The 17,624-nt window shown below is 39.2% G+C and overlaps 1 protein-coding gene across 1 annotated transcript; it reads left to right on the top strand.

Annotated features, from left to right (window-relative positions):
- The first annotated feature begins 3,391 nt into the window (after positions 1-3,391).
- LOC103417730 (probable S-adenosylmethionine-dependent methyltransferase At5g38780) lies at positions 3,392-5,607 on the top strand. The gene is made up of 3 exons (XM_008355919.4): positions 3,392-3,571; positions 3,860-4,525; positions 5,169-5,607. The coding sequence occupies exons 1-3, from the start codon at positions 3,404-3,406 to the stop codon at positions 5,505-5,507; spliced, it is 1,173 nt and encodes a 390-aa protein (XP_008354141.1). The 5' UTR covers positions 3,392-3,403; the 3' UTR covers positions 5,508-5,607.
- The last annotated feature ends 12,017 nt before the right edge of the window (positions 5,608-17,624 follow it).

Here is a 17,624-nt window from a genome sequence, read left to right as displayed (position 1 = left end):
AATAGGATTGTGCTAGTGTTGGTACAGTAATAGGAGCTCAATTCTTCCATTAAAGTTTTAGGTCTTAGTTTGGTTAGGAGGGAAGTGTTGTACTTTTATGTTCAAGTGGAAGCGAATTTTAACAAAGTACCAAATATCAACTTCGCATTCCTAATGCCATTATTGTACTTAAACTCGTCATTAGAACTCAATAATGATGATTATGCTTGAACCTATGTATTGTGTAAACTCTTCAATATTAATGAGAACTTCTCTACCCTCGTGGACGTAGCCCAACTTAGGATGAACCACGTACATCTTGTGTTTGCTTTCATATCTTTATATCTTTACATATTATCTTTACTAGGTGACTGGAGCAACCTTGCGAAGGCCACAAATTAACTTGACACTTTATGTTGTTCCAAAGTCTCACTGATTTTGTGCATTAACATAGTGCATAAGACTTAGGTTACAATGAGAATCCTAATACTAATTGGAACTAAATCAAAATCCTACTCACACAGGTAATTAACAAAATCTCTCCACCAAACAAGGAGTCCGACTAAGAAGTCAAATCCAAATTCAAATACGACACAAACAAAATAGGTAATACAAACCTAATGTCACATCTCAGTCCCGACTCCGCCGTAGCACGATATTGTCGGTTTTGGGCCACGCCCTCATGGTTTTGTTTCTGAGAACTCACGAGCAACTTCCCAGTGGGTCACCTATCTTGGGATTGCTCTAGCCTAAACTCGCTTAACTTCGGAGTTCCGATGGAACCCGAAGCCAGTGGGTTCCCATAAGGCCTCGTGCCATAGGAGGTGGGCATGTACATATAAGGCACATCACACCCTCTCTATTAATCGATCTGGGATGTTACACCTAATTTATGCATTATCTTAATTTTGAGTCTTAAATCAAAACAAAAATTTATATCTAGAATAATAGAGAATTAGTGAGAGAGTTCAAACAAAGTTTGAGATTTCTTTTCTTGGATTAACGGGCTACTTTCTATAAAGAAGAAATGGTTGTATCGTGAGAGACTTTTGTCAAGCAAATCCTTAAAGTGCTACTTTGTAAACCCTAATTCCCAAAATAATAAGGTTTTTTTTTTTTAAATTTAAATTTTTTTTTTATCACAAATGGTCCTTGAAATTGACCCTCACCATCAAGATGGTCATTGAAATTGAAAAATCAATCAATATAGTCCCTCAAAATAGGTGTCGCAAATCAATGTGGTCATTTCGTCACAATTATGTTAAAAATTCCGTTAAGTGCTGATGTGGCACATAAAAGGGTCTCATAAACCTTTTTTTTTCCTCACAAATGGTCCTTGAAATTGACCCGCGACATCAAAATGGTCCCTGAAATTAAAAATCGATCAATGTTGTTACGCAAGTAAGTGTCCCTAACCAATGTAGTAATTCCATGTCAAAAATTATGTTAAGTGCTGATGTGACACACAAATTTATCACACAAGTCTAATTAAATTTAAAAAAAATATATTACAAATAGGTTTAATAATTGAATATTTAATAAAAATCTATGAACCCAAAGACCCAGTCCTACAATCACCTCCAATTCCAGTTCACATTCCTCTACCTCATTCGCTGTTTATTCTCTAAAAAAAATCTCAATACATCCATCTCTACACACTTCAAAACCCTTCACCGAATTGAACCTGGATCGAGATCACCTCTGGTGATGGCTTGGCTGATTGGCAACGACTTCTGGGACATTATTGTTAACATTTAGGCGATCCTCACAACATTAATCTTGGAGAGCTTGTTCAACGCTTCCTTGGTGGTCTGGTGACTTAAAGAACGGGGTGAGGTTTGCCTTGAGATAATAAGGTTATAATTGAGGTATGTCTATTGTTGGTTGAAAACTATTTTCAAACCCCCTCTTAGGCCTTAGTTAAGCCTTATGCCTTTGAGAATTTATGGAAGGGATCTCTCTCGGAGTAGGTCCTACTATGAGAAAAAAATTCCATTGTGCAAAAGAATAAGGATCCTTTCCGGATCTTCTTTGTGAGGATCCCGGGGATCCTCTAACCATGTCTATTAATCGTACATCGTGCATTCACAAATTATTTTAAACTTTTTATTTAAAATTGAAAACAAATAGTACCTGATGAAAACTGGACGCACGATTTACGATGAATGGATACGATTAAAGGATCCTTTGGAACGTCACAAAGAGGATCCTCATTCTATGCAAAAAGGTATTTAGACAACTTTTTAAATTAATTATTAAATCCACATTAACACATAACAACAAATTTTACAGAATTGTGGAGGAAAAATCATATTGATTTGCGACACCTATTTTCAAATACTATATTCATCGATTTTCAATTTTATGGACTATTTTGATAGTGTGGGTCAATTTCAAGGACCATCTTAATGGTGTGAGTCAATTTCAGGAACCATTTGTGATAAAAACTTGTAAATCTTATGGGGCCCATTTATGTGCCATATAAGCACTTAACGGAATTTTTAACATAACTGTGATGAAAATACCACATTGATTTGTGACACCTATTTTAAAGGACTACATTGATTGATTTTCAATTTCAAGAACCATCTTGATGGTGATGATTAATTTTATGGATTATTTGTGATAAAAACCCCAATAATAAAGCCCTTCACTTCTGGATTGTTGATAACCGAGCCAGCGGGGTAGGATTTTATGTTTTCGGAAATCAAGATGTCCCTCATCGTCTACATTGCCAACTAATTAATCAAGGTATGTCAGTAATAGACAAACAACAAATTAATAAGATATCTGAACGCTGCAACCGGCCAAGCCATCTAGATTCGGACCCCAACCATCATACTTGTGAAAATAGAACCAAGCTGACACAACATGAGGTGGACAGGGCCAAGGAAATATGTAAAACACAGGTTGTAGAAAATTTCGCCCAAATTTTCTGGCGTGTAGATATAACAAAGGGCTGCCACTGCTTGATTATAGATCACGGAGGCAGCGGTTTTTATGTTATCGGAAATCAAGATGTTCCATATTGTCGACATTTGCCAACAAATTAATCAAGATGTTGCTGTCGCTGAGGGACAAACTTTGGTTCTCTTAACGCCAATTCCATCCTAGTATCGTCTCACATATATAATTTTTATTTCTTTTCACTTTTATATTCTTCCTACTTCCCACCAATAAAAACAGAGATTGAAAATAAATAAACAGATTGATGCTATCTTCCTAGTTTGGTTAACTTGCTCATCACACCAAATGTTAGTAAATAAATTAAAATAAAATACTCTGCGTTACATATTTGACTGACCCCCGGCTTTTAATAATTTCTAATAAATTAACTATTTTTTGTTAAATCTTCACTTAGGTGGGTCCGATTCACTAACCAACCAGTAGTAGCAGAGTGCGACTATAATCACAATTAGCCCCCATGATCTTTTGCCATTTCCCTCCCCATCCCCCAGAAGACAAAAAAATAGATATGGCTGCATCAGAGATGGCCCCAACAGACAAAGGCTTCAAAGAAAAATCGTCTGAAGCCTATGCAATGAAGGCTGGCGACGGCCCTAACAGCTATGCCAACAACTCCACTTTCCAGGTTTCTTCTTAATTTGTAACCCCTTTTTTTTTTTTTTTGTCAATCTTATTTTGTAATCTTTACTCTTATGCATTTTTCCAAAGCAGGGCAGTTCTCGTTCCATCTTTTCTTCTTGTTATTGTTTGGTAAATCTTGGTCTGTTAGTATAACGAAATTCAAGATTGTTTCAAAACAAGGATTACGTAACCAGATACTTGTAGTTGTGCGTACTCTACACATCGGTAATGAATATCGTACCGGGCACCGAAATTAAGATGCACAATCTCATCTGTTTTTCATCTTCTACAGAAAAGAGCTGTGGATTCTGCCAGAGAAGTCATAAGAGAAGAAATTGCAGAAAAGCTGGACACACACACGTTGTCGTTGTCATCCAGTACCTTTCACATTGCAGATTTGGGTTGCTCAGTTGGGCCAAATACATTTTTTGCAGTTGAAAACATACTTGAAGCTGTGCAAGTAAAGTATCAAACTCAAGGGCCGAGTTCTCGAACCCCCGAATTTCAAGTTTTCTTTAATGATCATTCCGGAAATGATTTTAACATGCTCTTCAAATCGCTGCCTCAGAATAGGAATTACTACGCCGTAGGCGTGCCTGGTTCTTTCTATGGTCGGCTATTTCCTAAAGCTTCAATTAACCTATTTCATTCTTCTTATTCCCTTAGTTGGCTTTCAAGAGTGCCAAAAGAGATACTGGACAAGGAGAGTCCTGCTTGGAATAAAGGAAAAATCCATTACTCAAATTCCACAAGCCCAGGAGAAGTAATAAGGGCTTATGAAGCACAACATGCTGACGACATGGAATGTTTCCTTTCTGCCAGGGCACAAGAGATCGTGTATGGAGGATTGATGATGCTTATTATTATATGCCGCCCCAATGGTACCCCTCATTTTGATACCTTGGCAACTGCGACCTATGAAACTTTAGGATCTTGCCTCGTGGACATGACCAAAGAGGTAAGCCATGATAAAAATGAAATATATGTCTGTACATCCCCTCCGTTGAGGGATCTTTCAAATAATTTTATTTGAGAGACACCGTTGGTGCTTATTTTATAACTTTTCTTAACGATTCTAACTGTGTATATTTTAGTACATCATTCATAGATTATTTCTACAAAAAAATTAGGCAAATCCAAAACCATTAAAACATATAATTATAGTGAAGAAAATAACCAAATATGGTTTTCAAAGAAGCGCTAATTAACTACCATTTAATCCAATGGTCAAATGGTTTCGCATTTGGGTAATTTTTTATAGGGATGATCTTTTAGAGAAGATCTAAAAAAATGAACGATTGGATCGTTGCTATATATACAATGTGGAGTGGCCACTTAGTACTACGGTCAAATAATATTCTTTTTCATTTGTAAGTGAGAGATTTTATATTCGATTCTTGCCAAATATGAGTTTGAACTACATTATTACTAGTTCATTGTAAGGCTAAGCTCACACCTCCTCCTTAGTGTAGATAATATCATTTATTCCAAAAAAAAAATGTAGAGTGCGTCCTATAAAGCGTCCTTGTTAGAGGGATCCTCAACATAAGGGATTAGAAAAAATTATCTTTGTGACGTCAATGTATTTTGCCATAATGCAGGGAAAAGTTAGTGAAGAGAAAATTGATTCATTCAACATACCTATATATTTCATGTCTCCGGAAGAGGTGGAAGTTGCTGTAGACAGAAATGGAAACTTCAACATAGAGAGAATACAAATCTTACCAAATGTATTGACAAGTACTACTCTCTCTAATGCCTCAATATCTACATCTCACCTTAGAGCTGTCATGGAAGCACTCCTCAAGGAGCACTTTGGAGACGAAATCTTAGATGAGCTCTTCAACTTATATCACAAGAAAGTTGCAGAGCAACCCTCCAAGTTTGGGTCGGGGAAGGCTATTATTTCTCTCTTTGTGCTTAAACGCAAGGCGAATTGATGTTTATATTTCTCTTTTCTCACTGCGCACACTTTTGTTTATGATTTGAATAATTTCGGCAATAAAAAAATCGCAGGAGTGAAGCTTTTATGTGTGGACATAGTCTCATGGTACAGTTGTACTGATCGAGTTAACAGAGAACTGAGAAATGGTAATGTGATGTGTATTAGATTTTGGAAATTGAACGAAATATTTAAAAAGGTTTTTATCACAAAAGGTCTTTGAAATTGACCATCGTCATCAAGATGGTCATTGAAATTGAAAATTAATCAATGTAGTCCCTGAAAATAGATGTCGCAAATTAATGTGGTTCTTCCCTCACAATTCTGTTAAAAATTCCGTTAAGTGCTAATGTGGCACATAAATGGGCCTGATAAGATTTACAGGTTTTTATCACAAATGGTTCCTGAAATTGACTCGCACCATCAAGATGATCCCTAAAATTGATCCACACCATCAATATGGTCTCTAAAATTGAAAATCAATCAATGTAGTTCTTGAAAATAGGTATCACAAATCAATATAATCTTTCCGCCACAATTATGTAAAAAAACTTGTTATATGTTGATGTGGTTTTAATAATTAATTACAAAAAGTTGTCTAAATACCTTTTTGCACAATGGAATTTTATTTTCTTATAGTAGGGCCTACTCCTAAGAGAGCTCCCTTCCATAAATTCTCAAAGGCACAAGGCTTAACCAAGGCCTAAGAGGGGTTGTAAAAATAGTTTTCAACCAACAATGGACGCACCTCAGTTATAACCTCATTATCTCATGGCAAACCTCATCGTTCTTTGCATCACTAGACCACTAGGGAAGCACCGAACAAGCTCTCCAAGATTAAGGGTGTGAGGATGTTGATTGCCTATATATTAACGGTGATGTTCGAGAAGTCATTGCTAATGGGCCAACCCGTCACCAAAGGTGATCTTAATCCAGGTTCAATTTGGTGAAGAGTGTCGAAGTGTGTAAAGATGGGTGTATTGAGATTTTTTTTAGAGAATAGAGAACAAAGGAGGTATAGAAATGTGGGCTAGGATCGGAGGTGATTGTAGGACTGTGTTTTTGGGTTGACAATTTTTTTTATTAACTATTAAATTATCAAGCCTATTTGTATTTTTTTTTAATTTAATTAAACTTGTGGGACCCATTTATGTGTCACATCAACACATTAACAGAATTTTTGATATAATTGTGACGGAAGAACTACATTGTTTTGAGACACTTACTTGAGGGACTACATTGATTAATTTTCAATTTCAGGGACTATTTTGATGTCGCGGGTCAATTTTAGGGACCATTTTGATGTCATGGGTCAATTTCAAGGACAATTTGTGAGGAAAAAGGACTTATAGGGCCCATTTATGTGTCACATCAGCACTTAAAAGATTTTTTAACAGAATTGTGACGGAAGGACTACATTGATTTGTAACACCTATTTTTAGGAACTACATTGATTGATTTTCAATTTCAGAGACCATTTGTGATAAAAACCCTATTAAAAAAGAATGATGAGGGTTAGGTCACATTGTAGATTAGGGATGGCATGCGGTTAGTGTGTGGACGGCTAGGGCAATTAATCCTTTTTCTTTCTAATTTGCTTATGGTTTAACTATTTGGGGATGTGCCTTGTGTGAATTTGATAAGTAACGAGTGTCAACAAAATAAACAAAGCAAACATCATTTCGAGGATCAGGGCTTAGCTGGGTATACCAAATCTGCCCAGATTGCTTTAATCCATAAAGTGAACGCCTCAAACGAGTTGAGAGGGTGTTTAGTGGCCTGGAACCATTTGAACCAGTTCATATAATTCTTCGGGAACTTACATGTAAATCTTTGTATCGATTTCCCCTGGAGAAAAGCATTAACCACATTTATAATGCTACAATCAATAACAAGGCATTTGAGAGAAGCCTTGCACAATAACGTGTGCACTAAATCACACTATTTTTTCATATCTTTACGCTTCATTTCCCACTTACAACATGATAATGTTACCTTACCTTTGGGAGTGTAGGAACAACTTGTCCAAACACATTTTCATAAAGAATCTAATTCAATTGGGATTGTAATTTCAGTTGTCAAATCAATTTTATGTTTTTACTAATCAACATAACATTGTTCAATATCAAGACTTTTCATTTATGTCAGTAGCTACCATATAATTGAAACATCATCAATGATAATCTTATTCCAATTCCTTATCTCACCCAAACTAGTATACTAGACCAAGAACTTCAAGTCTCGAGACTAATTCAGATTAATCTCATGAGATAGAAATGATTGAGACATCGATCCAGTATGGATTCATTTTGTTTCTTATCCTTCATCTTCTCGGGAAGTGAATCCTACAAACCGAGTTATTTGTCGTGCTTTAGGCCAATGGCAGATTAATTGGTTATTCGCTAATATAGACATCCAACAAGGGCAACCAATTGTCCTCCTAGGGTGACCAACCATCCTTTAGGGGTAGAACACCCATCAGGGATGTTAACTTGCCATCCATTAGGTATGTTTATCCTTACAGTTATGTTTGCAGCTGGTATTTGATTTCGTCACTTTAGCTAGATTAGAGAAATACGTCTAGAGCACATTTTGAAAGCTAGAATACATTGCATTTGCTTATCATACTTGTTCGGTACAAAGATCGAGATAAGACATAGTAGGCAACGTCCATGCTAATTTGTGTCGTTGTTCAGGAACATTGACGTTCTTATCTCCTATAACGTTGGAATACTATCTCATTAAAGTGACAATTTGCAAATGAGTGGTAAAGAGATTGCTTACAAGGATTCTAAAGAACTATTTTGAAAAAGAATCATAATCGAAAGAGATTCACATCCTTCTTTGATGACCCATATTGGTATGTTATGGCAACGCAACATGACACATAAAATGCACACCTAAATGCGTAAGTATGAAATGTTAAGTTGTACCTAATAACCTGCTGTAACGTCAAAATTATTGGGTAACAATGAGCCTCAAGGGAACTAACATAGCTGCAAACAAGATTGCATAGCCCTAGGCAATTCGTGCGTTCACAAAATTGGGGTGATGAATGTAATTGTGCTTTATGATCGCTCTGCAAGGCTATTTGGGGGTGACCATGGAGAATTCAATGTTCAATTTGCAAATACAAAATGCATGCAATACTTATCAAATCATCTTATATGTAAACTCTTTGGCATTATTCAGTCTTCCAGACTCTGTAAGATAATTAGGGTGGTGAACCCTTAGGTTAAACTCAGCTAGGAGGTTAGTAGTGCGTGGACAAACATGTGACCAATGTGTCGATAAATCAACCAAAATCGTAGGTAATTACACAGTCCGCCTTTTGGTTGGATTAGTCCACAATTATTCCCTTGAATTCACTGTGAAAAGAGAGCCATTTAGTATTTTTGCTAAGGATGACATATCTAATTTCAAAACGAGTAGACTTGGCAAAGTGTGCTTGTAAGCACAAAATCCTTACTTTAGGTAAGGAGACGCGTCGTATACGTGGCATTGTTATTCGACCTATGTGTCCTAAACAGTCGCGCCAAAGCAAGTAAACTACTCAAATCACTTGGCTTCAGGCCGACCACATATGGCACACCCCAATTTGGAGGCAAAGCATTAGCCCCAAAACATAGCTTCGAGCTTCATGTTTTGGAAGTGGTGCAAAGATATTCTTGTTGAGCCAAAATTGTCACGAGAACATATAATTTACTCGTCAGAATTTCACCCTTGTTCATTTTTCCTAAGAGAGTTTTATTAATTTAAGTTCAATCCTTTCTAGACTACGCGTTGTAGACCCAAAAATAATCAAGAAACTTATGGAGGTGACACATGTACTTTTGGGTAAAAAGGGTAAAATTACCCTCGATGCATACTAGGATTCTCACGCACATGCAACGGACAATAACGGCTCAATCAAGGAAGAGTCAAAGGTGATTAATATGGTATTTGTTTAAATCTCTCTCATCACTCCTCATCAAATCCTCACTCAAAAGGTAACTCCTAATTTTCCTATTCAATTTAGGATTAATTACCAAGTTAATTGCAAGATATTATTTCACATAATATCTTGCAATTATACTCATAAATCCACCATACATGGCCGGTCCCTATTCTCCAAATAGGGTTGGCTACTTTCCTATAAATAGTCTCATTCTCCCACTAAAATGCTAGGCCATTCTCTACCCATAAATTCCCAAACACATTCTCTTTCAAATTCTAACTTTGGCATCGGAGATTCTTCGGCCAAAGCCTCCCTATTCATTGTGGGCGCATGAGGCTTTTGGCCTTAATCTTAGGTGTTATTATTTTGCAGGTGCATTTTCGTCAAAGGAGAAGACAGTTGAAATTTGCATCCACAAATTGGTGCTTTCATTGAGAGTCTTGATTCACACGCTCGAAGAAGACTGTCGCATTCAAAGTTTCTCATTTCTTGTTCATTTGTAGATTTTTCGTACATCCTTATTCCTAGAATTTTTTTATAAAATTCTTTGAATAAATGTAAAAGAAAAGTATAATGACTAGAAATTCGAAAACCACGACGAACGGAACTTTCTACGTTTAAGGATTTGGACCAAGTGATGGAGATCATGAAGTAGCCCTACCACAACGAATCACGAGACTTAACGCGACGGCTAGTAGAACGGCACCATCCCCACGGCCTACAGGGCACTACTGTGGCAGCCATCACGGCATCAACCACCGTAGTAGCCTTAGGTGAGCCCACAGCCCACGGTGAGCAGGGAGCAGTGATGTAGCCACAAGCCCACGCCACTATGCAGTAGCAAGCCCAGGTGTCGAAGGTAGCCTAACCTGTTGCCCTAGCAGTGTAGCCCAAGCTAAACGTATTGCCCAAGTTGTTTTAGCCCAGTGCTCGCGGGCCCAAGGCCAACGTGCTCCCGAGCGAGCCCAGGTCCAACGCCCACGCGCACTGTACGGGGGTAGCCTGCACACATGGCCCAACCTACTTCTGTGGCCCTTATAGCTACCTAAGCCAGTCCAAAACCGGTTTAGTTGTCCCAACTTCAGATTTCTGGACCAACAATTGAACCGTGGGATTTTCACCTCCGTTCTCCGTAGATTTGACATATCCCAACTTAAATTTCATGCCCGGAGTCCATTACACTTCTGCTACTCAAGGAAACCCATACGGCCAAGCTTTTCCAATCTAAATGGCGAACAACACTTGTCTCGACAAGTCATAGACTTGACAAGCGCCCTATTGCGCGAAGGTAGGACAAGAGCAGATGACGAACCTCTCTAGCAGCGTCCCGGCAAGCAGCCACTCGATCAGTCATGAACCAAGCGTTCGGTCAGTATACACTCCTGACTGGGCCTTCAAGATAGCGTATACTCTTGTCTTAACGTGAGAAGGAGTGTGCACTCTCGGTTAAGCCCACAGATGAGTATACATTCATGGTTAGGGCCATACTTCAATAATCAACATAAGCAACCTTCTAAGAAAAGTGTTTATTCGTGGCTAGGACCATAAGGAGCATCATTCACCTCACATCAGAGTAGGTAGCACGATGGACGGTGAGAAACAGTCACTCAATCCGACTCAAGTTTAATCGTCAGCCTGTGAGGAACTCGCTTTCTTGCTAGGAACGTATAACATGCACTGCCACTGCAGCATAGACGAGCTGTAACATCCCACATCACCCATGGGAGTGGATTATGTAAGCCTTATATGTATATTCCCATCTCTACCTAGTGCGAAGCCTTTTGGGAGCTCACTGGCTTCGGGTTTCATCGGAACTCTGAAGTTAAGCTAGTTCGTGCAAAAGCAATCCCATGATGGGTGATCCACTGGGAAGTTCTCGTGTGAGTTTCCAGAAACAAAACCGTGAGGGCGTGGTTGGGCCCAAAATAGATAATATCATGCTACGACGGAGTCGAGCCTGGGATGTGGTAGAGGCTCGGGTCGGGATGTGACACGAGCCGAACATATGGATGAGTAGCCTAAACCAGTAAGTCACGACCGGGGGTAGCCGAGAGCTCCACTATCCCCAACAAGGCATATTCAAGAAGAAGTAGAAAGGTTCATGACCGAGCGATTACACGATTTCCAACGCAACAAGGTCATTGACGAGGCACTACGAAGGGACATGCCCAATTTAAGCAGGTCACCCTTCATGGACAAGATCGAGCAGGTAGAGCCTTCATGCAAATTCAGCATGCCACATTTCACATCCTTAAAAAAGGATAGAGACCTTAAGAGACACCTAAAGCACTACCGAATCATAAATATCCTTTATCAGAACAACGATGCTCTCATATGCAAGATATTCACCAGCACCCTACAAGGTGAAGAGCAAGATTGGTTCAACACCTTACCGCCATGATCCATCAGGAGTTTTTATGTGCTTTCTTTGGTTTTCACCAAGGAGTATTCATTTTATCGGTCGATCAAGAAAAAGTCCGACCACTTATTCAACGTGAAGAAGAACCCAAAAGAGTCGCTCTGTCACGATGTAAAGAGGTTCAAAGCAAAGAAGACAAAGATAATCGGATGCAACGATTCGATAACTAGTGCAACCTTCCAAAAATGACTCCTAATAGATCACCCGTTGTTCGGAAAATTGATCATGAAAGAATATCTAACTTTAGCAAACTCTTTTGCTCTGGCAGAGAAGCATGCATTTTGGGACGAGGCTTGGCAAGTAGACAAGGTACCTGAGCAGCCTAGAAAAGAATCGGTAGTAGCTCAAAAAAAGAAGGACAGAAAGCAGTACAACAAAAAAAGAAGGCAGAAGGTCAGACGCAGGGACTGGTCCCCTATTAAAAGAGGCCCAACGCCTAAGAACTACTTTAATTTCTTTATCCCAATCCACCAAATCCTTTGCGACATCAAGAGCGAACCATGGTTCAAGCTTCCAAAGCAATCAAATAGAGATACCTCCAAGTTAGACCATATTAAGTATTGTACATTCCATCGAGGTCCTGATCACACAACCGACTACTGTTACACTTGGAAGAACTACCTAAATAAGCTAGTGAAAAAGGGCAAGGTCAACAAATACTTGGACAAGCCAGCTATGCAGCCTAGAAGAAACGCAGACGCCAATGAAGAGCCGCCGACCAAGACAATTCGGATCAATGGCATCTTCACCGAATCCAAACACTCGGGGTCACCTACAATTCCAAGAAAAGGAAGATCCAACAAGTTTTACTAGTCTCATAAGTCCAGGCAATCAACACCCAACCTGGTCCCATTGTTGGCTTCACCGAGTAGGATGTTGAAGACGTCGACTTCCCACATGACGACACATTAGTGGTATCTGTCCAACTAGCCCACGCTATAGCTGACAGAATGATGGTTGACAACGGAAGTGCGATATACCTACTTCAGCTCTCAGTAATTCAGAAGATGGGCTGGAAAGCATAATCATACGCCGAGTAGAGGTACTTACCGGATTCAACAGACACATCTCGATTGCCATCGACAACATTACACTTGATGTGAGAACATCGCCAGTTGTCTCAAAGAAAATGTTCACGATAGTAAGCGAGTCGTCTCCCTATAATGGGTTTCTAGGGTGACCTTGGCTAGTAAAGCTGGACGTCATAACCTCCGTCAAGTATCAAAAAATCCAATTTCGCATCCCAAGATAAGGAGTCAGAAAAATCAAGTCTGACCAAGCCATATCTTTATGATGCATTGTGCAAGTACTAAAAAAAGAAGACATTTACCCCCGAGGAGGCTACCAAGGTCCAAAGGGATGACAAAGCTACCAAATAACAATTACAGCAGACGGATCAAGAAGATGGTGTCCAAATCAATGCGCCAGCAGATGAGACGGGATGGAAACCCGAAGAGGACACCAAGGACATCATTCTTGATCCCAGCATTCAGAGAAGACTGCTAAAATCGGCTCACGTCTGAGCCTGAAGGAAAATGAGGAACCCTTAGGGAAAATCGTGACGTCTTTATGTGGTCGCCTTCCGACATGCCCGGCATCGACCCCAAGATAGCTTGCCACAAGCTGCATGTCGAACCTGCTGCTAAATCGATGATCCAAAAGGAGACATTTCACACCCAAATGAGTGTCAATCATCAAAGCGAAAATCGACAAACTATTGGAGGCCAAATTCATAAAAGAGGTAGCACACTCAGCATGGCTTGCCAATGTCTTGCTAGTAATGAAGAAAGAGAAGGGCAAATAGAGGGTCTACGTAGACTACACCGAGCTTAACAAAGCATGCCCAATGATCCTTATCTAGTTCCCCGAATCGATCTACTAGTAGATTTAACTTCCAGGAACCAGCTGCTCAGTTTCTTATATGCATACTCCTGTTACATCCAAATAGCCATGCATGAGCCCAACAAGGAGAAAACCACATTCGTGATCGAATGAGGCACCTACTGCTACAAGGTCATGCCTTTTGGCCTCAAGAACGCGGGAGCCACTTACCAACAACTGGTAAACATGATGTTCAAGAAGAAAATGGGAGTAACCATGAAAGTCTACGTCAATGACACCATGGTGAAGGGTAAGAAACGATCAGACCACATTGGCAACTTGGCGAAATTTTTTGACATCCTTAGAAAGTACAAGATGAAGCTCAATCCCGCCAAATGCACATTTGAAGTATCTTCAAGAAAATTCTCAGGGTACCAAGTTGCCTATATTCTACACTTCTAAAGCTCTTCTCGATGCTGAAACCAGATATCCAAAGATCGAGAAATTAATTTTGGCGCTAGTTGTTGTAGCTCGAAAGCTCATACCATATTTTCAAGCTCACACAGTCATTATCATGACATAGTATCCTCTACGATCAATCCTACATGGTCTAGATGTTTCTCAATAAGTGATGAAATAGGCGTTGAAACCTGGCCAATATGACTTAGTTTACCGTCCTCGTAATGCAATAAAGGTCCAAGCCTTGGCAGACTTCATAACAGAATTCATGCCTAGCCTAGGCGACTCAACAGAGCTACCAAATGAAGCCCCAAAGACAATCAAGCATGCCTTAGCCACGCCTGTTCCACCTGATGGAGACTTATAACATTTGCACGTCGATGGTCCATCCAACAACAAGGGCTCTGAAGTAGGTGTGGTCTTTGTCAGCCTAGACGGTTCGATGCTCGAGCAGGCAATCATTTTAGGTTTCAAAGCATCAAACAACGAAGCAAAGTACGAAGCCCTACTAGCAGGCATCCGAATGGCAAAAGACTTGACGGTGAAAAAGCTTGCAATTCATTCTGATTCCCACCAGAGAGTACACGACAAAACATCTAAATATGGTGCAATACCTAAAGAATGTACGAAAGCAACTTGAGGCATTTCAGACTAACACCCTCACTTAAGTTCCATGGGCAGACAACGCCTACATGGATATGCTAGCCGGCCTAGGCTCCACCCTTGACCACTAACTCAAGCGCTCTATTCCGGTGGAGTATCTAGACTAGCCAAGCATAAAAACAGAGCCAACAGCTGAGGTGTCATAGGTTAGTACAACTCCAAACTGGCAAGATTCCATTATAGACTACTTGTTCAATGGCACACTCTTCATGGAAAGATTGGAGTCTAGAAAGCTCCAAACAAAGGAAGCATGCTACTACATGTGGAACGGCATTCTCGTCTGAAGATCCTACACTAGATCACATCTCCGCTGCCTAGCGCCTCCCGACAACCTAAAACTTCTAAACTCAATCCACGAATGCGTTTGTGGAAATCATTCCGAAGGCTTATCCTTAGCACATAAGACTCTTAATGCAGGCTACTACTGGCCTATTATGCATCAAGATGTAAGGTTGATAGGATTAAAAGCACACCACAAAGTAGCACACAAATGTCCTATTGATTTTTTTTCTTAAAACTAAGATTTTTCAATTGTAGCATATGAAAATAAGGGTCCTTTCCTGCAGAAGATTGTTTTATCTAACTACTTAAAATGTCACAAAAACTAGGCTGCTGTCCCTACTGACCAGTCGCTGAAAAATAATTATTAGACAAACTTACACTTATCTAAAGTCTATGAAATTTTATATGAACACACTAGACACACAAAGATACACTCGTACAAATTTTTGGGATTTTTGGAGTTAATTTGCTATTTAGATTAAATCAAACAAAAAGAGGACAGAAACAGATTTTAAATAGTTCACAAATTAAGAAAAACGAGTTAGGGGAATTGCTATCCACCACCAAATAATCATGCAAACATGTTATATTTCATTCAAACTCCTTTTATTTCTGGATGAAGATGCTCAAGTTGGCTTAATGTTAGAACTCAACCTATTACTCTTTCTTATGTAATATGTTAAGAGAATGGTGTTTTCAACTTAACTTAGTCCCTAGCATGTAATCTAGAATGGCGTGCTCACAAATTTAACAAGTAGAAATCATTAAGAACGAAAAGAGTTTGAGTCATCACAAGGCATCGTAAGTACTGACGTTGTCTTACTTATCCTAGAAATTGGTTCACATGTTAATCGTAATTAACAAGTACTACTCTATAACATATGTAGGTCCTCATTCAACAAGGACAGGCACACACTTATTCATAGCGTTAGAATCATAGATATGCTTACTAAATATGATCCATAGAAAACAAATAAAGAATTCATCACTGACAATAAGTCCATTCATAAAAGTAATTCAAACAAAATGTCATAACAAACTTGCAATCATATTCGAGGCTTCAAAACAGCCCCTAACTACTAAAAATTTAGTTACACACAATCCTTAAATAAAAACAAAAGATAGACATGAGTTTGAGAAGATAGAACCGAAAAAAATCGACTGAGGCCCCATCTTTCCTTCCTTCCCCAACACTGCTTTTAAACCAATTCTTGCTGCATCATTTTCTTCTCCTTAACTCACCCACTAATAGCCATTTAGTGATGACAATAAGTGTGAGGAAATGGTAAAACAATTGTAACTTTTTAGGTAGCCTTTATGCCCATTACTCCCACTTAATCCTCATCTTTAATTCCATTCCCTTTTATAATTGAATAAGTGTCAGCTGACTTGTTCTTGGCTGCATCAGTTTTGGCTACTAGATTTATTGGGTTTATTGCTTCATTGTAGTTACAAACTGCTCAGCCTCTTGGGAACCTTTCAGTGTTAAAATGACCATAACTTCTTCTAGACAAATGATATTAACAATCCGTGAAATGCTCCAGACAATAGACATCCATAGCTTTCCAAGTATATAAGTCTCATTCTCTAATTCATTCTGAGCTGTTCGCAACTTACTTCCAAAGTCAGCTGATCTGCACAAGCAGTTTTGACGAATTTGTTACTTAAAATCCCACTGGTGCTATTTTTCTTTTCTTGACAAATCCTACAAAACATGAAAACAAAATAAATATCTCAAAAATATAAGGAACTAACTAAGAAAAGACAACTGGATTTGATGTAAAATATATATAAATATGAGCTTATCAAAGGTGTTAGTACAAAAGTGCGATCGCTACAATGCTACAAGCTGATACCAGTACTGTCTACCAGCGAACTACACCTGTAAACGAGTCCTTGGTAGTTCATGCAGTGGGTAATCGATTTGGTATGGCCAATGTCGCCCGTTACTAGGGGCAGAGGCATGATGATTGTGGCAACTGACTACTTCACCAAATGGGTAGAAGTAGAGCCCATGACAACCACAACTCAGACAAACATATAGCGCTTCATATGGAGGAACATCATTTACCAATTTGGCATCCTTCAATCTAACGTCACAGACAACGGCCCGTAATTCGTTGGCGAAGATTTGGCAAAGTTCTTCGAGAATCATGGCATTAAGTAGCACACGTCCACGCCAAGGTACCCTCAGGGCAATGGGCAGGCTGAAGCATCCAACAAGATAATTCTTGATTGCATCAAGAAATCTCTCTTCGACAAGAAAGGAAAATGGCCAGACGAACTTCTAGGATGTCTATGGGCGTATCACACAACTAAACGACGAGCAATCGGTGAGACTCATTTCTCTTTGGCATTTGGTTCAAAAATTATCATTCTTCCCAATGTCATCATGCCAAGTATTAGCACTCTATTGCCAAGCATCAAGCAGAACAGAAAGAAGATGGCCATAAATCTATATCTGGCAGAGGAATAACGTGAGAAGTTCATCACCCGCATCGTAGCCTACCAACAACAGCTCATCTCCAGCTGCA

Source organism: Malus domestica, chromosome 15, assembly GCF_042453785.1.
Source record: "Malus domestica chromosome 15, GDT2T_hap1".
NCBI lineage: Eukaryota > Viridiplantae > Streptophyta > Magnoliopsida > Rosales > Rosaceae > Malus > Malus domestica.
Note: the sequence above shows the minus strand (reverse complement) of the source record. Positions and strands in the feature narration are given on the sequence as shown.